Source organism: Girardinichthys multiradiatus, chromosome 17, assembly GCF_021462225.1.
Source record: "Girardinichthys multiradiatus isolate DD_20200921_A chromosome 17, DD_fGirMul_XY1, whole genome shotgun sequence".
NCBI classification, from domain to species: domain Eukaryota; kingdom Metazoa; phylum Chordata; class Actinopteri; order Cyprinodontiformes; family Goodeidae; genus Girardinichthys; species Girardinichthys multiradiatus.
The window spans coordinates 18172950-18200813 of NC_061809.1; the positions used below are offsets into that span (position 1 = coordinate 18172950).

The 27864-nt window shown below is 38.5% G+C and overlaps 1 protein-coding gene across 4 annotated transcripts in view; it reads right to left on the reverse strand.

Annotated features, from left to right (window-relative positions):
* The window catches only part of chchd3a (coiled-coil-helix-coiled-coil-helix domain containing 3a), a 103580-nt gene that overhangs the window by 13934 nt on the left and 61782 nt on the right, over positions 1 to 27864 (reverse strand). For all 4 annotated transcript variants that reach the window (XM_047390454.1, XM_047390456.1, XM_047390457.1 and 1 more), the window contains exons 6-7: positions 26724 to 26807; positions 9044 to 9114 (exon numbers count right to left, since the gene is read on the reverse strand). In XM_047390454.1, coding sequence (XP_047246410.1) covers positions 9044 to 9114; positions 26724 to 26807 — 155 coding nt within the window. The remainder of the gene's footprint in view (positions 1 to 9043; positions 9115 to 26723; positions 26808 to 27864) is intronic.

The window sequence follows — 27864 nt, forward strand, 5'->3', positions numbered from 1 at the left end:
CAGGCAACCTCCAACCTCTGCAGTTAGAATTCCGACTTCAGAAAACATGCGTTTTTATCCCCGACTGGAAGTAGGGATGGGCTACTGTTTGTCAGTATCAGAAAAATAATAGACTTGGGATAAAAATTTATATATTTTGTGAAAACTGTAAACTAATCCAGGATGTTTGCAAACCTCAAAACTGACAGTGTAGTTGGGAGTGTTACTGTTGTGGTTTGAATGATTTTAACCACCGTTCCATGACACCATTAATAAACTTACATTTATCTATCATTGAATCCAATTAAATGTGTGCTGTTTAGTGGTGCAATTGCACTACATAAAGTCACTGCTGACTACAGCCAACTTTATCATGGGTAAGTTGATTCCCTGAAATGTTTAAGAAAGGTTCTGTGAGCAAACTTCAATTATACAAATTGGCGGTTTGTATTTTTTCATCTACCATCAATATTCACTGAACAGTATCCCAGTTAAATCTTTTGAAAACCCCTTATTCTGGGTGTTGGCATGAATGTTTTGGAAGAAGGAGTTTTCAAATGCTACCCTCAAGTAAGAAGAAAATGAATAAAAGTAAATTAAAACGATGTGTGTTCACAAACCCATTCCATCTAAAATGGCTTAAGTAATGAACAGGCAGTTATTGTTAAAGAGATTTGTTTTGTTTTTTCGAGACTAGAGGCCTTTATTTTTCATTTTTTGACAGTAGGCAGACAGGAAAGAGGGGCAGAGAGTGGGGGAGATATTCGGCAAATGTCTCCGGGTCCAGGACTCGAACCCAGGACGGCCGCATTGAGGACTATAACCTCTGTATATGGTCGCGCATGGTTGTTGAAACAAACATTTGTTTTGCAAACAAACACAAACTTACGATAATATATAGCATTAAAAAATAATCTACCAACAAAGAAAAGGTAAACTGACCGATAAACATAAGATGCGTTTGCCTAACTTGGCACATATTGTGGAGAATGTACCCACATCCTGAGTTATGAATTATTGGACTGAACAATATTTCTTGACTCAAAAAGAAACAATCCAGTGGGGGAGGCTGGAGAAGAAATGATTAATGAATCTAGGCCATAGTAGAAGGTGGTATCTCATCAAGCTGTTCTCCAGTGCCTGCCCAGAAGTTTTAAAACTGAAAACAAATTAGACAAACACAGACCATCATAAGATCTTGGTATGATGTGCAGTCAACTTATTTTTAACCAGTTTGGGAGAGCGTTTGTTGATGAAGGGCTGAGATGACATGTTCCATGAGAACCAAACAGCTTGTTTGTAAACAAAGAAGGTTATGTATAGAAAGTTATAGTGGCTTTAAAAAAAGCCCTAAACATGGCTCTTGATCTACATTTGTTTTCAAATATTACCTGTCATCTCTTTGAAAAGAACAAAAAAAATCACATCAAATGGCATTTAGGCTGGTTTTAATGAGGAAAGAACACTTTTGCAGTAAAGTTTAAAGCCGATTCTTGAAAGATTTCTATTCATATAGGTTTGCTTATTGTATCAGAAGCTTATTGTTTAATATAGCAGAACAAATAAAAAAAAAGAATAAGAGAAAACAATGTTATGGTTCAATTTGATCACATCTCACATAATAAATCATGTGTGACTCCTTCCATTGCTCATACACCAATCAGAGACAGAAGCAACAAATGCAGCTCCATTGACAGTATGGATTACACTCAGCCTCCACTGATTACGTTCCCAGTCACCACATTGTCTATTTATCATCATTTGGGTCCTTTCTGGGGTTAACAGGGTTAAGGGGAGGGTGCCGGTTCCCGCTTAAAAGGCATTTTTGTTCTCTCTAGTTAAGGCAGGCGTCAATAATAAGACAAGTAAATAAATACAAATGACCCAGTTAGGGAGAAAAATGAAGCACGTTTAACTCATGCTGCTTTTAAAAAGCGGACCTAAGTGATCCCCTGCAAGAAGATCCATCAGAATGGATAAAAGATTGAGGAAAAGAAAAGGAACACGAAGAGAGAGAAGAATAAAAAAAAGCATGAGGAATTAAAGACTGCCTAAGATTGAAGAGGGAGGGTGAAGATGGGAGGCAAGAGTGGACAAGAGATTAAAATTATGACAGAAAACACTGTTCCTATACCAAGTGAACACTAAGGAAGACCAAGACAGATGAGTGGGAGTTTAGTGTATCTGTTTTGACCTTCTTTATGTATACCCTTACAAGGACACGGACTCTGGCCGTGGGCAAAAACCAAGTTTAAAATTCAGCCCATTAAAGTCTCCAAGTAAATGGCAAACCTGGGAGGCCAAGACATGGCTAGAGATATGTATAATATATTTTTGGTAGGTTTGGGAAAACTACAAACTCAAAAATAATTCACACACCTTCTGTAATCCAAGTAAGACCTTTATTTATATATACAGCCATCAAAATGTTCTTTTATTAAACCATTTCCTGTCAATGATGGCAACTTGTTTCTGATTTATAGTCCAGCACAGGACAAGCCCAAATATTTCTGCCTGACTTTTGCATGGCTCTGCTCTCAAAGGATGTTCTTTGTTGTGGTGACAAAGAATTACTTTACAATTGATCATGGAATATAAATAAATTTGAAAATCACATCTTTTACTAGTACAAGTATCAAAACAGAGAAAAAAGGTTTCAAGGCACCATGGCCATGGCGCCATGGCCATTCTCCTATTCTTAACTATGTCTATATGCCATGCTAAATGAGAAAATCCAGTCAGTAATGGGTAAGGACCAGTTGGGGGTATCCAGGTTAACTAGGTTTTTAAATGCTCTGGTTTTTAAAACACTAAAATATTCTGTCACAGTTTATAGCTTTTTAAGGAGATGTTGAAGAATATCTTGGGAGGTTCTCTGGCTGTACGTAGCATATTTTAACACAGCGGTTCTCTTCCCCACTCGTTGCTGCACACTGCGGGTGAACTTGCTTAGAGAGGGCTCCTAAAGAAACTACCTGAGCAGACAGCCTTACAAATTAATTAGCTAAAATGTGTTCACAAACCTTTTGCTGTGTACAGCTGAATGGCAAAAAGATGTATTATTTATTTATTATATTCTCCACAATAAGCATTTAAAGAATAAAACTAAACTTCTTCAGGGGTTTATTCTGCAGTTTTACTTAAGTCTATATTATCAAAATAATTTTAAATGTAGACATTATTATAACTGCATTAGTCAACGTGTTGCATTGTTTTTGCAGCAGAAGAAATAACTTACTTTTCTGATTTTAATAAAGTCAACTAGTCTTTTATGCACTTTTATTTAAAATTATTGTACAAATACAGTATAATTGCGGGATTTTTATTGCATAATAATCGGATGCTTTTCCATGCATTGTAGAACTTGTAAAACATACTGCATTGGGGGGAAAAAAACCAATACCAAATAACACAGAAAGGACTAAAAAAATTATAATGCACTGCCTAATCATTTCCAGTACTGCAAAGAAATTTAATATGCCACTAAATAGTTTGGGTGTCCATTGTGTGTCCATGTGTGCACCCACGCAGGTCTCTGGAATTATATGCGCCTTTCCTAGCCGGAAAGGCAAAACTCTTAAGGCCAATAGAGGGGCTTTTAAAGCAGTTATTGACTTCTCCCTTTAGCTGACCACTATCCTGTCCTTGTGCCCAGGTTGCCTAGCTACAGAATTGTGGTTAATGTCAAATGACAGAGGGGTCAAAGTGTTGCTCAGTAATTCCTCCCTTCCTACTGCTTACTTAAAAGGAAAACACCTCTATTGCATAACATTTCTAAAATAACTGCATCTAATAAATCAATAATTGTTATTTTAGTCAATTTTGCATGTTTATACCCTTGAATAAACAAAAACACTGACAATGAAATAAGATTTTGATAAATAATTGATGGCCCCTAACCACCATAATGATCCTCTTCCTGTAAGATTAAACAAAAGTTGCAATACAATCATCCTGACATGTTTAATAAAAGTGATTAGACAATCTCTGTAATACTTATATTAACTTATTACAACACCACTTATCTTCATAGTATAAAAAAGCATTTTAAGAGTTTTAATACAGACAAGAAAATGCATTGCACAAGAGACATACAGTACAGACCAAAAGTTTGGACACACCTTCTCATTCAAAGAGTTTTCTTTATTTTCATGACTATGAATATTGTAGCTTCACACTGAAGGCATCAAAACTATGAATTAACACATGTGGAATTATATACTGAACAAAAAAGTGTGAAACAACTGAAAATATGTCATATATTCTAGGTTCTTCAAAGTAGCCACCTTTTGCTTTGATTACTGCTCCGCACACTCTTGGCATTCTGTTGATGAGCTTCAAGAGGTAGTCACCTGAAATGGTTTTCACTTCACAGGTGTGCCCTGTCAGGTTTAATAAGTGGGATTTCAAGCCTCATAAATGGGATTGGGACCATCAGTTGTGTTGTGCAGGAGGTGGATTCAGTACACAGCTGATAGTCCTACTGAATAGACTGTTAGAATTTGTATTATGGCAAGAAAAAAGCAGCTAAGTAAAGAAAAGTGAATGGCCATCATTACTTTAAGAAATGTCCGAAAGTCCGAACAATTGGGAAAACTTTGAAAGTGTCCCCAAGTACAGTCACAAAAACCATCAAGCGCTACAAAGAAACTGGCTCACATGAGGACCGCCCCAGGAAAGGAAGACCAAGAGTCACCTCTGCTGCGGACGATAAGTTCATCCGAGTCACCAGCCTCATAAATCGCAGGTTAACAGCAGCTCAGATTTTTTTTAAAGAAATAGGGCTTTACCATGGCTACCAGTCCTAGGCATACTTCAACAAAATGTTTTGGTAACTGATAATGCTCATTAAATAAAATAAAAAACTGTCAGGAACCACACCAAGGTTTGCACTGACAATTGATGTTTAAAAAAGGGCAAAAAACAATATATTAGTTGGCTACAACATCTGACCTCAAAAGATGATACATTTTGTTTTCTGATTTTTTATACCATTTAAACAATGGAGCTGTTTAAAAGATTTTTGCTTTCATCTTTATGAGTAACTAGATAAGGGCACTGCCGGCAACATTTGGCACCTAAAGGGAAAACGGATGAGGAAAACACAATAGGGCCCTAAAATGAAGCTCTGTGGAAAAATGAAGCTGCAACTGACGAATATTTGGCCATCTGGGCTGATAACCTTCTGCCAGATAAATAGAGTCTTAACCACTGCAAAAACGGTTCTTTTGAGACTTTCTTAGGGTTCAAGTTGTCATAGGAGGATGATGAGCTGAGTTTCCAAAATCAACAAATAAAATAGATATTTGAACCCTCAACAGAACTGTTTCAGTGACATCACATTGTTTAAAGCCAGAAATACACCTTTGGTAAATACAATTATTTTTCAAAATGTCTTCAGACAAATTGAAATTATATTCTCCAAGACCTTGGAGAGAACAGGTAGCTTTGGCATCAGGTCTGAATAGGACAGTTATCCAAATTCAACTTTAGTTTTTTTTTAACTGGCAGGGCCATAGAATATTCACAAATTGGTGTCCAAAGAGTTTTAGACACTTATCCAAAGCATTAATCACTTTATTTACAAGTGATTTAGTGCAACAGCAGATCTCGAGAAAATAAGAAATAAGGGTTGGTAATTTTTTATTAAGGTCAGCAGGCAAAGTAAGCAATTGGTAAGAGGGCTCTGACACAATACGAAAAGGAAACAATCGGGATTGGTGTACAGAAAAGGCAGTGGAGAAAAACAGTGAGCCATTAGCATTCAACAAGTTCTTCTACACTCCTCTTCATTCCACCTTTGCTTGTGTGTGTGCTGAGAAGCAAAGCAGGGACCGAGACAGCTGTTATTGTCAACTGGATTAAATTTAAAAAACAGATTTATTCAAAACAGCTAAAAAAACAAACAATAGACAGAGGGAGTGAGCATATAGCCTCAGGGAGTAGAGGAGTGACTGAATAAAATTAGATTTTATCCTTCATGGCAGCATGTATAGGGGAAACTGAAAGTCTTCACTCTTCACTTGTCATAAACAACTTGTGAAATGCATTACCTTTTAAGACCCTAAATGAAGTTTTGAGACCTAACATGGATATAGAGATGTTCAATTTAGGAGTTAACAGTCTTTAAAGTAGCACAGATCTATCAGTCTCTCCTATTCACTATTACATGACATACATGTCCCATCTCAACTCTGAAGTGACCCTGGACAAAGTAAAAGCATCTGCCTTCAACAGAGTTTCCAACCTCTGTCAAAGGTTTGCACTGACATGGAAGCTTAGAACAACCCAGGCTTTTCTTTATTCCATCTTTTTTTTCATAATCACATATCTAACACGCGCCTCCATGCCTGTAAGCCTATATTTTAAATCAAAGTCCTTTTTAATTTTAACATTAGACTCATGCTACCACAGGTGTCAACTTATCCTAACAAAATTCACACAAATGCAGTCTTATACGTATATGTAAAAGTGTAAAAGATCAAACATTCAGAGCTGGACACTGAGATAATACCTGTTACTCTGATAAATACCTACTGGCAAATTATGCAGCATATAAATCATAGGTAAAACAAAGAGATACTGGGAACTGGCAACTGGGAACTCTTATCTGCAGTCAGTGTCATGGGCAAAGTAAAAAGTGCCTGCAACGCTCAGTGTTTGTTTCTACCATACATTATCTGCTACATTTTGAGCGTATTTAAGCATTTATGGGGAAACATTTAAAGCAGACATTTATGTGTTTTTTTTAAAGCATACAGTTATGATCCAAAAGTGTGGGTTCTGACTCACCTCAGACTTTGGAACATTCTAGTGCCACGCTTCTGAGTGCAAAGTCACAAATTGTGACAAAGTCTAAGCAACGGTAGCTATAAACACACTTTGCCATACATAGAACTGTGAGTTTGGTGACAGTGTCGCTGTACGAGAGTGGATGTAATGAGGTCACAGTAATGCAGAATTGTTACGTTAAACCCTAAGATACTCTAATTGATACATTTTCTACAAAATAAAGACTCTCCTTGTTAAGAACAAATCTCTTGATTACCAGCCCCAATTTAAATCAAGCTAATTGTTTGTGATGCTGCACAGCAACATCCTAAACAACCTGCATAAGAACAGGTGCTGCACAAAGCTTAGGTGGTGATATACCTCTAAGCTCCCACCCACTCTTGATATGTGACTTGTCTGAAAAAGTAATAAACCTTGACAGACTTCCACATCTGGCCGTACACAGCTTCTCCCCTATAATAAACTGTAGCTTAATATTAGCCCTTGTAGACCCGTCACAGTAACTTTGACATGAGCTAAAGTGTGAAATAAAGATATTCCGAGGACGGAGTCTTTTTTATTATTATTTCAAGGGGACGTTTTTATTACTGACAAAATCAAAAGTCGATGAAAGACAAAAAAATATGGAAAGAGGAAAGACAAAAAAGCTGTTCATTAGATGAGAGCAAACAAACATGCACCATTATGCATGAAAGTCTTCACATAATGGGCCAAACAGTACTAGGTAAATCCAATTAACCCTTTGCTCTGATCCCCTCAATGCATCTCTGCTCCCATCTTGTAACACCAGACTTTTCTGCTATTTCATTAGCACACATACACACAAGATCCCCCACTGCCTTTCCACCATACAAGCCCAGTCACAGCCCTGCTAATGCACCTCCTATAATCAAATCCACCAATCACAGTATTCCGTGCAAAGACCCGTGTCACATGACTAACTGCACATTAGCTGCACGCTTGCTTGGAGTTAGAGCTGTCATTTTGCACTAATGTGATTCCAGTGTATCTTTTTTTCTTTAATTTGATTTGGGAAGTCTAAGCTCTGGCTTCTATGAGTCTAGCGCTAAAGCTCTGGTGGGCTAGGCTAATCAGTTTCCAACATTTCTGAGGGAGACAATGATCCCAGTGTTAGCGCTGGCTAATGACAAGCTAACACAATCAACACAGCCTCCCTAGAGGTGAGCTCAGAGCCAAGGCCCAATCTTGCCCCACCTCCTGCAGGCTCCTCATCCACTTTCCCTACATTACTATGGAGTCTAATGGCCTCTTATTAAGAAGACGGATGGAGGAGGAATTGGGAGGGATTCTACGTCATCTTCCGTTACATTCATGCATTGGATGTGAGCTCAACGACAGCTTAAATGTTTGCCTTCCAACTGATTTTGTTCTACTGCAAGGTGTGGCAGAAGTTGGACCTGCTATTAAGATACTAGGGCCACTGGGGTAAGGAACACAATACATAGGTGTGTTTACACTCACTTAAGTTGACCAGAAAGATACAGAACAAGTAATTTTCCTTTAGCTGTGAAATAATAAAACACGCACAAGTGTGTAATCAGAATTATCAGCGAACCACATCATCAACATCAGCTAATGGGTGACACTAATGCGGTTTGGAGTCAAAGATGTTGGTTTCGAATGAGGCTGGCATAAATCAATTCAGTACATTCACTGGTCCATAGGGACAAATTATATTTAGTGAATGCATCATTTTGGAAAACAGACAGATGATCAAAACATGAACACAAACCCCACAACATAAGAAAAACGGTTTTTAGTATAGAAATACTAAATGCACGTTTAAGCCCTAAATAGATGTATAATAGAGATATTTAACATATTTTGAAAATCAAATACTCATTTTGATCAAACGGTGTGCCTATTACACAGGAATCGTTCTTAAAATTGCAGGAGCTCAATTTGAATAGCATATGATATGAGAACGGCACAAATTTTTAAAAATCTACCCAAAGAGAAAAGACAAGAGTTCTCTTCATCATGTGGATCTTGTTTTGACTTCTTTGACATTTCTTAATTACTTTTCAGTGAGCGGAAATTATAAGTGGGAAGCCTGATATCTTTTTTAAAGTTTTCCACTGCTTTGTAGATATCAGTATCAATTTGAGGTCTTTAGACAGCTTAGAGAAAATCAGTGTTGGAATGTTATCACAGAAAAGCTTTAGATAGAAGGGTGGTCAAAAATTCGTGTTATTTCTGTTACACTGTTTATGTTATTAGTTTGAGAAAGATTAAAAATGAGTACACTTACTTGAATTTAGCATTTACTTGGTCTGCCGCTTTATGATAGTTCTCTGTGGTGACCTTGTAGAACTGTGCACTCTGCAGAGAGAGAAGGAAGAAAGTCAGAAATGCATTATTTGAACAGTGTGATAGTCAGTTAATATAAATCTAAAACTGGCTGAAATTCTTCATATGAAAACGTGCATTTCATGTATGATATAGTTCTCAACTTAGCTCAGTTCTGTCTTGTATCTCAAGCCTCATTAATATCGAATGGAAATTATCGTTTCAAGTAAACAGTAAGGTTTTCTCTACACGTAATTTCCAGTTATATACCTTGCAAAGGCAAAAAACTATCAGACATCTTCTATTGTGGTGAGAAAGTGTGAATTAGGGGCACTTGTGCTTATCCTCTCACAAAAGACTGCTGTAATAACAGAGAGCAGTTCTGCAGGGACACAGGGTCGCTAGTCAACAATGTACAGATGAGTGGTCAGAATCCCCTGGTGACCCGTAGCAAATGAGCCCATAGTAACGACCACTCAACCTAAATTACCTACTTAAAGAGAGCCATATACCCTCTCTTCTGGAGCATTTATACAACCCCAGGAAGATTTTTCTTGTCATTCTCCAGACGCTGTTATGCACATTTATAATCACATTGTGAGAGGTTGTAAAGTAAGCAGATAGCTTGATTGAGAGTTTTCAGATGCCAGGGAATGTCTAGCATTACAAACACCTCTTTGTTGAAAGGGCAAAATATTTTCCTTACGTATTGACTTCTCAATATTATGGCATTTACTTCTTTTCGTGTTAGATTTAGTTTTTTGTTGTGTGACTTTGTAAGTAGGTTAATATTTAGTGTACATTGGAAAGTTTTGTAAACTTTGATAAACTCTTTGTTTTTTCTTCACAATGTGCAAGTCCAGAATGTGCCACACCTACATCAGTCCACAGATAAACACATTAAAGTGTCATAATGAAGGCTCACATATTCAAAGATTTTATTGGTTGCAGAAAATGCTTGTGTAACATGAATCCAGCATGCACCTTCATGGACGTTAGAAAACCTGGGTGCTTGTTTGTCTTTGGCAATTGTACCATGGCAATTGCATTTTGCTCCTTTGTCATAAAATTGTTTTTTTGACATAATTTTTGACACTGATCTGACCCACATGCAGAAAGAACACAAGTAGAAAGCATCAAACGGTGAAAATAAGTTTATTATTTCTAAATTCTACACGGGGATGACAGGGATCTGGTCTCTCCAACTGTGCGAGAAAAAAGAACTGATAAGAAAACAGGACGGCAATGTATATATAAATATATAAATATAAATATCATGAATAATGATAAATGCTCTTATTAGAGAGTGAACGGAATCCGCCAGAGGAAACGGGGTTTAGGAGAACTGAAGTAGAGCTCACAGCGAAACGTGCTTTCTGTGGAAAGCGAGCGGAAGGTGAAGCAGGAGTTACGTAGGAGGGTGGACAGGTCTGCAGGAGAAGTACGCTTGTCGTAATGTAGCACAGATCCAGTAAAAGGTGAAGATTGCTCAGTCCAGAAGTGTACGTAGAATTTCAGACAGGTAATCCAAAAGGCTCCAAGCGCTCGAGGAATAGTTAGAGGATCGATGCACATCGAGGTTACTGATACCACATAGGCTCAACACTCAGGCGACGAGTAGCAGGCAGCCACGGCTTAAGTAGCATACACGGCGATCAGAAGATGGGAAACACCTGTCCACATTCCTCCTGTAGCTCGACACCCTCTGCTGGACGAATAAGGTTAGCAGCAAGCAGAAAACAGACAGGCTCCCAGGACCCGACATTTTTAACAAGTAACATTTTTAAAAATGCACTTAGTGAGGTTGGGGAAGGTGGTCTCATACATAAAAACACACCTAACTCAAATCAAACAGTCATCTGTATATTTATTTTTAAAAAGCCAGCTGAGGTTAATCATTTTCTTAAATACTCCTGCAGATATTAATCAGTCAGTGGCTCCAGTTTTGTCACTGGGTAGAACAAGTCAAACACCCCAATCTAACCCGCAGTTTATTTTTAAATTAAGGAAAACTAAACAACAGGAATACCAGAAGGTTATAATTAATAGATAAGTGGCGAACCCATGTTTGAATTTCAAGTCAATGTCAGTATTTAAACCTTATTTAAACCAAGAACGTTGGACCAAACCGATATCACGGGAACAGCAAAACCATAGGTCAAATAAATGATTCACTTAAAATTAAACATTGACACTAATCCTAATAATTCCAACTGGATTCTGGAACTTCTTTCTGGAAGCCCCCAGTTTGTATGTGTGGGGAACAACACCTCCTCAGTCATCACTCTGAGCACCAGCTCCCCTCAGCTATGTCCTCAGTCTGCTGCTGCATCCTTATGACCCATGACTGTGTTGCCAGCTCTACCTCCAACAACATTATCAAATATGCTGATGATACCATCATAGTGGGTCTCATCAGAAACGACAATGACTGGGCCTACAGAGAAGAAGTGGAGCAGCTGGGGAACTGGTGCAGAAAAAAACAACCTTTTCCTGAATGTCAACAAGACAAAAGAAATCCCTGTTGTCTTTAGAAAGAAGTACAGGTCCTTCTCAAAATATTAGCATATTGTGATAAAGTTCATTATTTTCCATAATGTCAGGATGAAAATTTAACATTCATTTATTTTAGATTCATTGCACACTAACTGAAATATTTCAGGTCTTTTATTGTCTTAATATGGATGATTTTGGCATACAGCTCATGAAAACCCAAAATTCCTATCTCACAAAATTAGCATATTTCATCCGACCAATAAAAGAAAAGTGTTTTTAATACAAAAAACGTCAACCTTCAAATAATCATGAACAGTTATGCACTCAATACTTGGTCGGGAATCCTTTTGCAGAAATGACTGCTTCAATGCGGCGTGGCATGGAGGCAATCAGCCTGTGGCACTGCTGAGGTCTTATGGAGGCCCAGGATGCTTCGATAGCGGCCTTTAACTCATCCAGAGTGTTGGGTCTTGAGTCTCTCAACGTTCTCTTCACAATATCCCACAGATTCTCTATGGGGTTCAGGTCAGGAGAGTTGGCAGGCCAATTGAGCACAGTGATACCATGGTCAGTAAACCATTTACCAGTGGTTTTGGCACTGTGAGCAGGTGCCAGGTCGTGCTGAAAAATGAAATTTTCATCTCCATAAAGCTTTTCAGCAGATGGAAGCATGAAGTGCTCCAAAATCTCCTGATAGCTAGCTGCATTGACCCTGCCCTTGATAAAACACAGTGGACCAACACCAGCAGCTGACACGGCACCCCAGACCATCACTGACTGTGGATACTTGACACTGGACTTCTGGCATTTTGGCATTTCCTTCTCCCCAGTCTTCCTCCAGACTCTGGCACCTTGATTTCCGAATGACATGCAGAATTTGCTTTCATCCAAAAAAAGTACTTTGGACCACTGAGCAACAGTCCAGTGCTGCTTCTCTGTAGCCGCTGTTTCTGGTTCAAAAGTGGCTTGACCTGGGGAATGCGGCACCTGTAGCCCATTTCCTGCACACGCCTGTGCACGGTGGCTCTGGATGTTTCTACTCCAGACTCAGTCCACTGCTTCCGCAGGTCCCCCAAGGTCTGGAATCGGCCCTTCTCCACAATCTTCCTCAGGGTCCGGTCACCTCTTCTCGTTGTGCAGCGTTTTCTGCCACACTTTTTCCTTCCCACAGACTTCCCACTGAGGTGCCTTGATACAGCACTCTGGGAACAGCCTATTCGTTCAGAAATTTTTTTCTGTGTCTTACCCTCTTGCTTGATGGTGTCAATAGTGGCCTTCTGGACAGCAGTCAGGTCGACAGTCTTACCCATGATTGGGGTTTTGAGTGATGAACCAGGCTGGGAGTTTTAAAGGCCTCAGGAATCTTTTGCAGGTGTTTAGAGTTAACTCGTTGATTCAGATGATTAGGTTCATAGCTCGTTTAGAGACCCTTTTAATGATATGCTAATTTTGTGAGATAGGAATTTTGGGTTTTCATGAGCTGTATGCCAAAATCATCCGTATTAAGACAATAAAAGACCTGAAATATTTCAGTTAGTGTGCAATGAATCTAAACTATATGAATGTTAAATTTTCATCATGACATTATGAAAAATAATTAACTTTATCACAATATGCTAATATTTTGAGAAGGACCTGTATCCCAGGCACACTCCGCTGCAATGGTTCAGCAAGGAAGGCAGTGGACAGCACCAGGTTCCTGGGTGGGAACATAACAGACAGCCTGAACCTGGGCAGAGAGCTCACCAGCAATTAAACTTTCTCCCAAGGATGATATCACTGCACCCCCCTCCCATTCTCACTGACATCTATAAGAGCAACATTAAATCCATCATAACCCATTGTATCTCTGTTGTGCGGCAGGTGCATAGTTGCTGGCTAGAAATGCCTTCAGAGTGGTAAGAACAGCGCAGAAAACTGTTGGGATTTCAATACCGTGTAGTCAGGACGTTGGACACAAATGCAAGAGGCAATAACATAAGAAACATCAGAAACAAGAAAAATGTATTACATTAAAAAAAAAAAAAAAAAATATATATATATATATATATATATATATATACAGGTTTTAGACCATAATAATTTATTAGTATGGTGTAGGGCCTCCTTTTGCGGCCAATACAGCGTCAATTAGTCTTGGGAATGACATATAGAACTCCTGCACAGTGGTCAGAGGGATTTTAAGCCATTCGTCTTGCAGGATAGTGGTCAGGTCACTACGTGATACTGGTGGAGGAAAACGTTTCCTGACTTGCTCCTCCAAAACACCCCAAAGTGTCTCAATAATATTTAGATCTGGTGACTGTGCAGGCCATGGGAGATGTTCAACTTCACTTTCATGTTCATCAAACCAATCTTTCACTAGTCTTGCTGTGTGTATTGGTGCATTGTCATCCTGATACACGGCACCGCCTTCAGGATACAATGTTTGAACCATTGGATGCACATGGTCCTCAAGAATGGTTTGGTAGTCTGTGGCAGTGACGCGCCCATCTAGCACAAGTATTGGGCCAAGGGAATGCCATGATATGGCAGCCCAAACCATCACCCCCATGCTTCACTCTAGGCATGCAACAGCTTGGGTGGTACGCTTCTTTGGGGCTTCTCCACACCGTAACTCTCCCAGATGTGGGGAAAACAGTAAAGGTGGACTCATCAGAGAACAATACATGTTTCACATTGTCCACAGCCCAAGATTTGCGCTCCTTGCACCATTGAAACCGACGTTTGGCATTGGCATGAGTGACCAAAGGTTTGGCTATAGCAGCCCGGCCGTGTATATTGACCCTGTGGAGCTCCCGACGGACAGTTCTGGTGGAAACAGGAGAGTTGAGGTGCACATTTAATTCTGCCGTGATTTGGACAGCCGTGGTTTTATGTTTTTTGGATACAATCCGGGTTAGCACCCGGACATCCCTTTCAGACAGCTTCCTCTTGCGTCCACAGTTAATCCTGTTGGATGTGGTTCGTCCTTCTTGGTGGTATGCTGACATTACCCTGGATACCGTGGCTCTTGATACATCACGATATTTTGAGCAAAACTGTGCTTTTACCCTGCTAATTGAACCTTCACACTCACAGTCAATGAAGACTGGCTACCAGGCTGGTCCAATTTAGCCATGAAACCTCGTACACTAAAATGACAGGTGTTTCAGTTTCATTGTCCAACCCCTGTGTATATATATATATATATATATAAAATATATATATATATATATATATATAAAATATATATATATATATATATATATAAAATATATATATATATATATATATAAAATATATATATATATAAAATATATATATATATATATATATATATATATATATATATATATATATATATATATATATATATATATTTCACCAAAGGCATCAAAACTGTGAATGACACACATGGAATTATAAACCAATAAATGTGAAATAACTGTAAACATTTTTATATTTTAGATTCTTCAGAATGGCCACCCTTTTCTCTGATTACTGCTTTGCACCCTTAGCATTCTCTCCATGGGCTTCATAAGGTGATCACCTGAAATGGCTTTCCAAACAGTCTTGAAAGAACTTCCTAGAGGTGCAAGGAGAAACGGCCAAAGTTTAATATTTCAATCATCACAGCAGAGGGTGACTACTTTAGTGAATCCAAAATAAGAACATATTTAAACTGTAAAACCAATAATTCAGTATTTGGATGGCAGAAATGTTATGTCCTTATCAACCATGGGGAGGATTATTGACTTGACAGCTGTCCAGCAGACTTACAGAAATCCTCCACAATAAGGCACAAAGGTGATTGTGGCTGGCTGTTCAGAGTGATGCATTCAAGCAAATTCATAAAAAGTGAAGTTCATGGGATATTCACAAGGTGTGGACCGCAGCTCCAGCCAGTGCTTCAAGAGAAACCACATAAAGACCATTGAGGACAAGGCCTCTACATAACATGTCTGTATTTATTTATTATTTTGTTTTTTGGTCTTTGTAATATTCTATTATTTAGTGAAACTGGGTTTGTGGTTTTCATTGGCTGTAAGCGACTGAAATATATCACTGTATGTAATGAGTTTCACTTTTAGGACTGTATTACTGAAATATAGAATTTATTTTTCTTGATATCCAATTCATTAAGATATACCTGAAATCAAGAAAACAGCCAACTGAAACAAAAAGACTGATTCAGAAACCTTAATCTTGGACATTAAATCACACTAAAGCCTGATGTGTGAAATAATTGGTTACAAATTATACAAGAAATGGGTGAGAACGGAATTAGCAAAAAACAAATGCAGTGAATGCAATGAAGAGAAACAAATGCAAAAAACAAATGTAATTTAACTTATTTTTTCAACATGGAATAATCTGTCTAAACATAAAAAATGCCAGCCACCTTCTAACTTCGCAACTTCACATCTCAACACTAAAACCACTTTGTATATTTTACAAAATAGCAGTGAGGTGCATTTTCACATTCCAGCTTCTTCCTGCCATCTGCATTGACTTCACCTTCTAGTAGGAAAAACATTCATCATAGTTCAGTAAGGATCAATAAGAATGAAGTGCACCGCTGAAAAGATCAATAGTCATGTGCTTTAGAGGTAAAAGAGGATGGGACATGACACTGACAAAAGGTCTGATACCAATTGGAGTCCTCTTCATTTGGATGAACACTTTTATAGAGGAACTGCTGTATATTAACTGTGAATTACTGGGTCATGCAGAGCTTCAAAACTACGTCAGAGGCCATGAATGACTACATTTTTTATTTAACAAACTTGAAAATGCATACAAAATGTAGTCTTTTTAAATATGCATATTTTAGAAAAAAAATAGTAAACAGCAAAAAGGTTTTGTATGCATTTGTGAAGCACACAAAAGAACATGCTAAGATTTAAATGGTGTCCTGCTGAGAAAATTACAACAAAAAATGCTGCCTGCTTAAAAAAACATAAAAGTTCTGGAACAGTTTTTGAAACAAGCTTGCTTAATGATGAAAAGCCTAAACAGGGATTTTTTAGGTGATGCTAAAGAGGCCAAAATAATTCCTCACCTGGGTGCTGAGATTAAACTCCTGAGAGAGAAGGCGAGACAGTCTGAGCAGAGTTTGGGTCTGTGTCTGGAATACTAAGTATAACATAATAACACCTGCCTAAATGGCAGAGCTGGCACTAATCAGCACACTAATCCACCTGAGACGACAAAAGGCTGTGTGAATCAGCGATTGCAAAGCATTTTTCAATGCAGTTGCAAACATACAAATGTGCACAAATCATAAAAAAGTTTAAAATAAATAAATACAGCAGGAACATGTGTAGACACAAACTAAAAAGGTGTACCTGGTCCCTGGTGGCTAGATATAAACAGAGACTCACTCAACAGTAGAGAAGAGTATAATTTGAGTGATTACCAAGTGGTCTTAAATTGTGATGTTCTGCTATTATTCCCAACTGATTTCAAGAGAAAAACCCCGAACTTTGATTAGCTCAGACAAGACACACACTGAAGCATCTGGTTGAAAATGTTCCTTTCTTAATCTGCGTTTTTGTGGCTGCAAACACAACCTTGCTGTGTTCACGAAAAGCGTTCTGGTCAGTCCTGTTACACTGTGCCGCGTCACTGGATTAACAATATTATACAGCAACAAGAATGTGATAGAGTCTAAAACAAGGCCTCTGCAAGGTTTTTAACTCATCCAAAGCAAGGCAGACTGTCGGTGAGGCAGATGTCAAACACACATCAGTCACACTCTCTAATGTACTGCAATGATGTGGAATAGACACAAGAGAACTTAAATACAAACTCAATTTAAAATAAATTCTTCCAAATGTTAATGCATAAATCACACAAATGCATGTACTGATGGGTTCTCTCTCTGTAACAGTATTCCTGTCTTACATTGTACATTTTCTAGTGTTTGTAAAGTCTACACTACTGATTTTTATCATTTTTACCCTTGTGAGTACCAGTGTGCTTCCATTTGCCTTTCAGTTTGCTGCTGACACATCTGAATCCTGACCAATCTGAGACAATAAAAGGATATTTCTATTCTATTCTATCAATTACTGCCGAGTAGAAAGGCCTTGCATAGGATCCCTCCATGAGCAACATTAAGCTAAAAAACCAGAGGCTTCTGCTGTGTTAATTACTGCAGCTTGCTCAAAAAGAAAACAAAGAGGCTGGTTAACACATTTTAAGCTTATTCTGCACCCAGACAATTGACTTAAGTATTTTAAGTTTGAATTTAAGAGATAGACTAGGGTCAGAATTCACAGATAACAGATCTGTCAAATGCAAGTCCGAACAAAAAACAATTGCAGCTGTCCGCTACCTGCTGTAATTATGTGTACAGTAAGCACACAAAGCTAATGGAATATACATTTAATCCACTAAAGTAGGATCTAAGGCTGCAATTAATGATTATTTTGCTAATCGTTTAATCTGTTGATTATTTTTTAGCTTAATATTTATAAAGCAAGATGTGCTTATTAGCAGATTTTTTACAAAACTTTAACCAGGTGAAGCTAAACCAGGGCACAGAATGTTTTTCATCTTAAATGCATAATTATTATAGATTTCTAACCCTGGGATCTGGTTCTCGGTCATGATCCATATTTCATTAGCACTGGTGAAATTCAGAACATGGATAGACCAGTAAATTAAAATCCTAGCTTTTTGGCTCAGCATTTTCTTCATCATGACAGACCAGAACATCATCCACATTAAGGAAGCTCACCATCTTTCACTACAACCTATAATAACTAGTGAAAAATAGAAGGAGATACTTAAACTCCTCCACGTGACGGAGGTACTGATGCCTGACCTAGAGGCTTAGTCTCTTGTAAAATAACCACATTAATGTGGAAAATAATTTTAATGTAGAGATCCTGGAAGAGTCTCCAATATGAAAATTACCCCAGTGTGTGGGTCATACAGTGATTCAACAATCTTTAAGCCAGAACACCACCTATTGGCGACCTTTGTCTTTATTAATGAAACTGGAGCACCGTCCTGGAGAAGGGGACAGGGTGGAGCTCATGAGCGAGTACCTGGTGAACAAGTCTTGATTTCTGAGATTAACCCAGATTCAACCCACAAATGTCACAATAACCATTCTTCATGTTGGCTCACCACCTGTGGAAGATTGGGTGCCATGCAAGTAGGGTGTCAGGCAGGGGCAGGGGTGTAGGTATGCTGATTCCAGAATCTAGATATTGGGTATAGTCCAACATACAACTCTAATTCTTAAAAAAAAAAAATAGATGCCTCTTTATGTTTCAAATATATAAAAAATTCAATGATTTTTATTTCTGGGTGTTTCTTTATGGCAAGCTATAGACCTGGGACCTCATGTACAAAAGAGTGCGCAGCTTTCACACTAGAATTTGGCGGTAGGGACAAATTCTAAAACTTGCAGCGCACAAAAAAATTCAGATGTACAAAACTGTATGTAGACATGTCACCGCACACATAGCCTTCATACATTCCAATTTACGGTGAATTCTGTGCAGCTGCACTGCTGGAACCGCCCGGTCTCCACCCATAAATACATATGCAAAGTAGTATAACTAGCCGCAAGGCACCCACCATGTGTCCAAATAACCATGGCAATGGGGGCGGTCATTAAGGCAAGAAAGAAAAAATTCACAGACTATGAAATACAGACCTGTGTCCGAGATGAAGGCAAAAAGTTCCAATTCATTTGGCAGTATTTTTCCCTGGTATAAGTAATACATTTTTAAAAAAAATTTAGTGGCAGAAAGTTAAAAGCTGTTAACACTGTAGGAGTTGAATTATGATCCATGGCCAGAATAAAACTTATTTAGCAATTTAGACTATGTGTCAAATCATAACGGCGCTATCTAGCTTCTGCATTGAGCTCAAATATTGTTGCTGTGAATATTCCTCCCATATTTCTATTAGGATGACTATCACCACACAAACGATGTGAAGTTTTTAAAACCATTCAGGACGTCACATAAAAAGCAGACAGACAAAAAACGTCACATTAGAAGCCAGCCATCGCGCACGGAGCCTGCTTGAAGTTTGTTCCCAACACAACTACTATAACTAGAATAATTCTAATTATTATTATAGTATAAAGGAATCATCAGTTGAGCAGGTCAACGTGCCATTGCGTTCATGAGACACATTTGCACATCAGAAATAGGTTGCACATATATTGAATAAAGATGCTTTCTATTCACAAAAGAAAATTTATTTACAGATGGTGTCCTTAAACCAGTCCATAGCTCTGATTACATTTACAATCCGAGCTATGCAAATTGCAATACAATGATTACCATTTTAGCCACAGTTTAGAGGAATTTAATATATATGTGAGCAACATACAGATAAGTCCCATATGGCTGGCATGGCCCGGCTCATGGATGACTGTTAAATACCTGACCTGTCAGTCAGCTCCTTCTGAAAAGCGCCGGTTGAAAGGACAGCAGCTTAGGGAGAACCTGAACTGGCACCGACGATGCATGGAATCATCCTGCTTTCCCTTGGTAACACTGAGGCCAGCTCTGTGCAGAGTTACAAAATAATTGCCCTGGGCAATCTAAACTGGATAATAACCCATGCACCCAGATCAGTACGATCTCAAAAAAACGCTTCATCCGATCTCTTCCATCCGGGATGTCCTACAGCTGTGTCAAAGCAGCCGTCGTTCCACAATTACGCACAACTTTACGCAGCTATTTATGGACATGGGTGATTGCCTCCAGCTTGTCTGCCTTAGAAATCGTCAATTCTGACTTGTTTGGAATTAATCTGCTAATCCGACAGTTTTCTTTTTCAGTGAGAATGAAAGCGACGCTTAGATGATTGAAATGCATCTTATGCTCCTCGGCGCATAGACCGATGCACAATTACATCTACAGGTGACAAAAATAGAGGAAGTTTTACAGTTTACATCCGACTGAGGTTGCTTCACTGATTTTCTGAGGTGTGTTAGCCCCTGAAGACTGACACTTGACACCCCAACTATTGACTTTGCAGACGCTATGAAGCCTAGTTCATTTGCTTCAAGACAAACAGGGGCCCATTTGCTATTTGAAAACTTTCAAAAGGTCACTTTCTGGTTAGATTGTCCCAGAGGTCTAGGGAACATAAACTGTGGACTGAAGCAGCTGAAGAATGATAACTCTTTAACTAGAGCTGCCTCTACACTCAATCTCTGTAAATAAAATCATGTTGCTAAACCAGCAAACAGAAGGAAGCATAACTGAATAACCATATAACAAGTCACTTTGGATAACTCTGGTTCTAGTTTTGCATCAGAGGCATATTATTTACACATGGGTAGTTTCATTGAGAGTGAATCCAAGTCCAGCAAAAACAAAAAGCTTCAAAATCATAGCTTTCTCTCCTTTAAATGTACTTATTGCAGAAAAAACATTTCATTAAACAGATCTGGGAAAGAGAAACAGAGGGCAAGAGATTGAAAAAATAAAAATAAAGACAGGCAGAGTCGGAGATGGCCGTACCATGAGACAGAGATGGAGACAGATGCCATTACTGTTTTTTAATGCTCTCTCTCCAGTATTTCTTCCTTTCATAGAGCTGTGGAGCATTTGACGAGATGGCAATTGCCACTGTGATTGTCCTCCATAGGAGAGCAGAAACAAAAAAATGCAATTTCATTGATATACAAGGCAAAAAGAAAGACAGGAGAAGAAAAATCTTCTGAAAGAAAAAAATGAAATTGAGGCATTCAGAAAAAAACTAAAACAAACAGTAAGGTAAAAAAGAAAAAGCTAAACAAAATGTGTGATAGAGAAATGGATGTGGAGGGAGGACTAAAAACGATCTGGCTGGGGAAAGAAAAAAAAACATTGGCAAGTTGATTGTTAAATATGAGATTGTTTTACAGCAAGGCAGGTATTGAGTGAAAATGTATTAAATATATAGATATTATTTTCAGGGGCTATTTGGTAGCTGTGGCCCCAATGAACGGCAGCAGAGGAGGCAGCAGGCTGAGCTGTCTGGGAGCCTGGTGATGGCCTGTCACTGGGAGCCCCTCTGATGAATGGCCATGTTGGATTGGAAGAGACATGTAATATATATCAGACTTACATTCTATCTCACTCCTTGCTTTCTTTTGGTCACTTTGCCTCTTTTTTGTGAGTGCGGACGATGCTGGGGTATTTGGGAGCAACTAAGAACACACAGAGGGCACAAACTGTGATGTGAGATAATATTCAGCTAGCGGTACACTGTGAGGAAAATTTAATTTGTCCATTCTAAGTAGAAAAGGGACAGCTTTGGAACTGAGAAGTATTATGTTTTGATTTCAACAGGGCAAGATAATTGGTAAGGAGAACTACAGCTGTGTTTGGTGCCCACCAATTTGCTCACTTGCAACTGAAGGAGTAATTTTGCTCCCACTTAGAAGGAAAACACTTCTGTTAAAAGTGTTGAAGAAATCTGTTCTGCTGTCAGCTAATTTAATACAATTAACCAGTTTTCTGGAATGCTCCAAAGATTAGGATGTTTTTTATTTGTGTTTTAATTGTTGGAATCCTAAGTAAAAGAATAACTTCCTCTTAATAACCAGAACATATCAAGATGCTGTACAAGTGATTGATTTTCTCAATAAGGAATTTTGCATTGCTTTTGCAGTTGAAATCCTCCTACACAGAGCATATCTCTATATGTGAAATTGTGAAATCCCACATCATTTATTTTCATTTCCTCTCATATTGCTTCTGTACAGCTACAAATTCTAAAGAGTTTAGAGCTGCACAAAAATGTGACTCAGATGAGTTTCAGCTGTGTCTGAATAACTATATAGCTGGACTAACTGAATGAATCTGTGATGTTAAAGAAACAACGGCAGACCTGTTAATTGACAGCCCACTCTGAATAGTTATTTCCATGGATGGATACTGGTTACTGATCTGATTGCTCTCGACAGATAATAATGTTGGGTGTGAGCGGTTGTTGTTTGGCCTGTCTACTTACAACCTGAATAGCAAGGGTGAATGTTAGGGTTACAGGGCTGGTCAGCAATCTCTCTCCACCGACCTGCATCATAACCATTGCTTAGTCATCAGCATGAAAGGATGTTAGCTGTAAGCATGCTACTATGCCCAGTTGGATTCAGAGATCTTGCTTTGGGCCTGGTCAATAAAGATACAGCAGCCACACACTTGCAAATATACATCCTGTGTGTGCACTGTGTACTACAATAAATTATGTCCGAATAATATCTAGGTCCACTAGAGTGGAGTAAAATACTATTACGCCGTATTTCTTCAGGACTTCATGTCACATTCCTTCAAAGCTCTTTAGCTGCAATCCCTGTGAGAGCCCCTAAGCAAACTAACCGTCACTCATGCTTTATGTAAAATGATTACATACTGATGTGCTACATACGAACAATGAACAAGTCAGTGATGTTATTGTTGTAATGAATCAGCTCTCATTACAAACAAACAGTTTGACCTGGATCAGTATACTGTGCACTCAGTTTAACACTCTAGCTACTTCAATGCCTATATGCTGGTTAGGAGATTTCATGCACTGGATTGTTCTTTCCTGACTTGATGTCTATCTTTCGAGATAATCTTTAACATGTTCATGCATTTCTTCATATTGAGGGATTACAGTTACAATACCGAAATAGAACATGTCATAAGTGATTTTCATCTGAACTAGGGGAAAGCACAGGAAATAAACACAGAACACACTGTTTGCCAAAATGGGTCATAAGGCCAAAGAAAAAAAAGAACCATCATCAACAGTGTCCAAGCAAAATGTCCCAGACAGTATCACACAGCTGGATAACATGACCACTGTGGATCAGTATTTAAAGAGGACTACAGAAAACATACTATGGTTCCCCTTACTTACTGACCCCATAAAACAAGTATATTTTATTGTTTTCAGTGGGGGTTTTATGAGCAAAGTGGGATTTGAAATGAATTCATGGATTTATATTTCTATTAATAAATCCATAAAATGAAGCCTCTTAAGGATCTTTCCTGTGTTTCACACTTCCAGTTTCAAACCATACTTTATTTTTAAACACAGCAATAGGCTTTTTAACCTTTTCTCCATGCTGTCTTGTTCTCTATCATTTGTGACATTTAATCTTTTCATAGCTCTTCTGTCTTTCTCTTTTTTTCTCCCATATTTCCAAATAAATGCCACTTCATCATAACGTTTAGATATACCATTTCAGGCAGAATCTTTTGATTCCAGTTTGTCTCATGCTGTCCAGTTTCTTTTTCAATCATGTCACTGCTTGAGCTGAAGCCCACGTGTCCTCTATTTTCCTTGAAACCTGTCCATGTTGTCAGTCCATTCCTCTCTGTCTTTTTCTCTCTCTCTTTTGCTCTCTTTCAATTTTGTATTTCTCTCTAAGGTGTGAAGGTGTTTTGTTGACACTTTGATCTAAGAGATATTGACCAGAGGCCATCGCGGCTGATGGATGGCTAGTGCTTAAAGTCAATAATGTCCACGCTCGTTGGAACTCATCACTTTTACTATCTGCAACAAATGAGCTCCTGTATGCGAAACAGTACGCCAAGCGATGTAATAACCTAATAAGTGTTGGGACAAAGTCAAGCTTGAATTTATGGATGGATCACTGGCAATTCAAATGAAACTAGCTTGTATCAAAATTTCATCAGACTTTTAGGCTGCGTGATAGCCTGATGTAATCTAAAGAGATCAAGAGAATTTACATGATCACTGATGGCAGAATATCCTGCAAAAAAGAGCAATAACTCATCCATACTATAAAGAATTACGCTTATTTGACATGTTGGTGTGGAGAAAAATCTTACTCCATTTTGAGCCTTGCTTTAGAATGTGTTTAAACCTATTTGTTTTTGGCCTATATACAGAAGAATAATAACATTTGTTCAATATATATTGTTTACTGATTTTCTTTAAATTCAGAACTTTACATACACAAAGATTTAAACAATCTGAGAAAGACTGATTCTGTTTAATTCGCAACATTTGAGTTAAACAGATGCATACATGTGGATATGTTTTTAGGGACCAAAAAAAACACACTGCTTCTTTTTGTAGCATCATGGGGGAATTGAAGGAAATGACCCAAGATATCAGGCAAAGAACTGTGGACCTCCATATGTCTGGGAAGGTGACGGGTTCTGTGCCCCAGACATGGCCCAAAATGTTGATGCCGATTAAAGCTGGTAAAAGAGTATCATTATCCGCAGTGAAACAATTCTGGACAGATATGAGCACAAAGGCCACTTAGAAAGGAAGAAGCTATTACTTCAAAAGGAACATAAAAAAGCCATATAACAATTTCCACATGCATTCAGGGAGAAAGATCTTTATTTTTGCAAATGTTTATACTTAATGATAATGGTTACATTTGGAGGAAAATGGACTGAAGCTTGCAAGCTTCAGAACAAATCCTAACTTTTAAGTACGAGGGTGGCAGCATCATGCTGTCTGGGTGTTTTTCTATAGGGGGTACTAATGCACTTCACAAATAGCTGGAATTACAAGGAAAAAAACAATATGTGAAAATACTGAACCACCTTCGTAAGACACAGGGAGGCAAATGTTTTTTTTTTTTTTTTTTTTCCATATGGACAACAACTAAAGATCTTGTTAAATAAGTTATAAAGTGACTTAACATGTTTTGATGTGAACATAGAGCCTTTATCTCAGTCCCATTAAATATTTGTTGGAAGGGCTGAAATGATTTGTGCGAGCCTGCCATCTTGGCAAGAAGTCTGACTCAGCTAAACCAGATCTATTAGGAAGAATGGGCCAATATTCCTGTAAAGTAATGCTAAAGGTTCATGGAAAGATTTCATCCAAGTCATATAAACTAAATACTAAAGAAATGAACGTAAACTTTGAATTTGAAGAAAGTAACAAAAATATCCTCTCAAGAAATATAAATGGTAAATGGACTGAACTTATATAGCGCTTTTCCAGTCATACAGACCACTCAAAGCGCTTAAACTAGAGCCACAATCACCCAATCGCACTCACCAACACTCACACATTCATACACCGATACGCAGATCGGTAGGCAACTTGAGGTTAAGTGCCTTGCCCAGGGGACACATCGACATATGCCTCCATTATTCATATATATCATTATTCTGGCATTTAGCAAAAAGAAATAAATATGGTAACCATAACTGACCTTAAACATGAAATGTTTACTCAGAAAGTGAGGGAAAATTGTAAAGAAAAAAACAATTATACAGTGTATTTACATATCTGGTTTTTATATAACATTTTGCAAATCCACAAATTTGGATACAGAGAACACTTTTACAGTCCTTAGATTTATAAGAGATTCCTATATAATAATGTGTAAATGATTCTCCTCTGCAGTGTCTTCGCAACAGTATATAATTTCCATCTGGCTTCCACTACGGGGAACGTTTGACTTTTTGCACCCTCCAATGAGGAGAAAACTCTTTCCCAGCACGAGCGTATAATTTTAAGCACATTAAAAAGGGCATTATATCCTTACTGAGACACTTATGATTTGAGAGCTGCATGAAGGCATCCCTTCAAACCGCACTTAAATGGGGCATTTGACCCTGGTCCCCTGCCCTGCAGGCATTTCTTACAGGGACCAGTGGAGTGCTACTGTTTAAAAGGTGGAAAGCACGGCAGATCACACTTTTCCCAGTCCATGGGACACCGGTGTGTCAAGGAAAATCAGGGTAGCATCACTTTCAGGGACAGTTGAACACACAGAGATAAAGATTTTACCTTTTACCTTCAAGCAGAGACAACAAAGACTAAATCCTAAAGGCAGTAAAGACAATGCAAAGGACAGCAATACACATACACAAAAGCATGTAGATTTTGAGATGAAGGATGATAATAAAACCAATAGGATGCAACAGTTATAAAAAGGAAAATAAATGTGAAGCTTGTTAAAATTTGTGCAGACATAATTGCCCATTCAGTGCACAAGATTATCTTTTTCAGTGAATACCAACAGCAGTATTGATTACTACATGAATTTGTTTTACATTAAATAAATAGTTTGTTTTTATTCGATTTCAGACACCCCATTGTCAAGATGAAATTCTAGCAATAATTTTTGAAAAAAAAAGCAAATCAAATACAGTTAACATTTCACAAAGTAAAGAAACTATACACAGTAGGAATCAAATTTTTAACCTTACCCTTTCCTCCAATCGGGCCACCTGCTCTCGGTAAAAAGCATCCTGCTTCTTTAGATCTGCTTCCCTGGCCTTCAGCTGCTTAGCCTAAAGACACAAAGAGGAAGAAAATATATTTCAAACTGAGCTGCAGCATGGTGGCCAAGACCATACAGCGGTTTAACAGGACAGGTTTCACTCGCCATGGTGGACCAAAGAAGTTGAGAGAACATGCCTATAGCGTCAAAGAGGTTGTCTTTTAAAATAGATGTATGAGTTGCTGCAGAGGTTGAAGAGGTATGGGGTCAGCCTTTCAGTGGTCAGACCATATGCTTAAAACTGCATCAAACTGGTCTGTATGGCTGATGTCCCAGAAGGAAGCCTCTTCTAAAGATGATGCACAAGAAAACCCACAAACAGTTTGCTAAAGACAAGCAGGCTAAGGACACGGATTACTGAACCCATGCCCTGTGATGGTGTCACGCATGTGCGGTGGCAACCAGGTAAGGAGTACAGAGATAAGTGTGTGTTTCCTACAGTTAACCTTGGTGCTAGGATTGTCATGGTTTGGGGCTGCATAAGTGCTGCTGGTTGTGGGTGGCTACAGCTTTTGTATTCTTTGAGTTCAGCAACTCCAATGGACGGTGGCAACAGTGGTAGGGATTTGTCCTGTAATTGGTGGGTTGCCGGTTTGAATGCCCGCTCTGTCTGTCTCAGTCGTTGTGTCCTTGAGCAAGACACTTCACCCGCTTTGCCTACTGATGGTGGTCAGAGGGCTTGGTGGCACTGATAGTATGGCATGGGTGGCTGACTGATTGTAGTGTAAAGCGCTTTGGGGTCTCTGGGGACTTGATAAAGCGCTACGGTCAGGATCAGTGAAGTGATCAGTTTTTGGAGATGGATGCCAAATGCTGGGGGTGTTACACTGTGCATTATCAAATTTAAAGTAATGCTGACCACACGTCATCAACCAGGAAAATGTAGCACTTCACACTTTGATTTACTAACAAGCTTTAGATAGATGGTGATTCCATTTTCTAGCGGGACTTGGAAACTGCTTTAATGGCCGTTGTATCACTGCACTTGATTGACCAGCACACTGGCCTGACCAAAACCCTGTAGAGATTCTATAGCCTACTGTGGAGAGGAAGATGAAGATCATTGG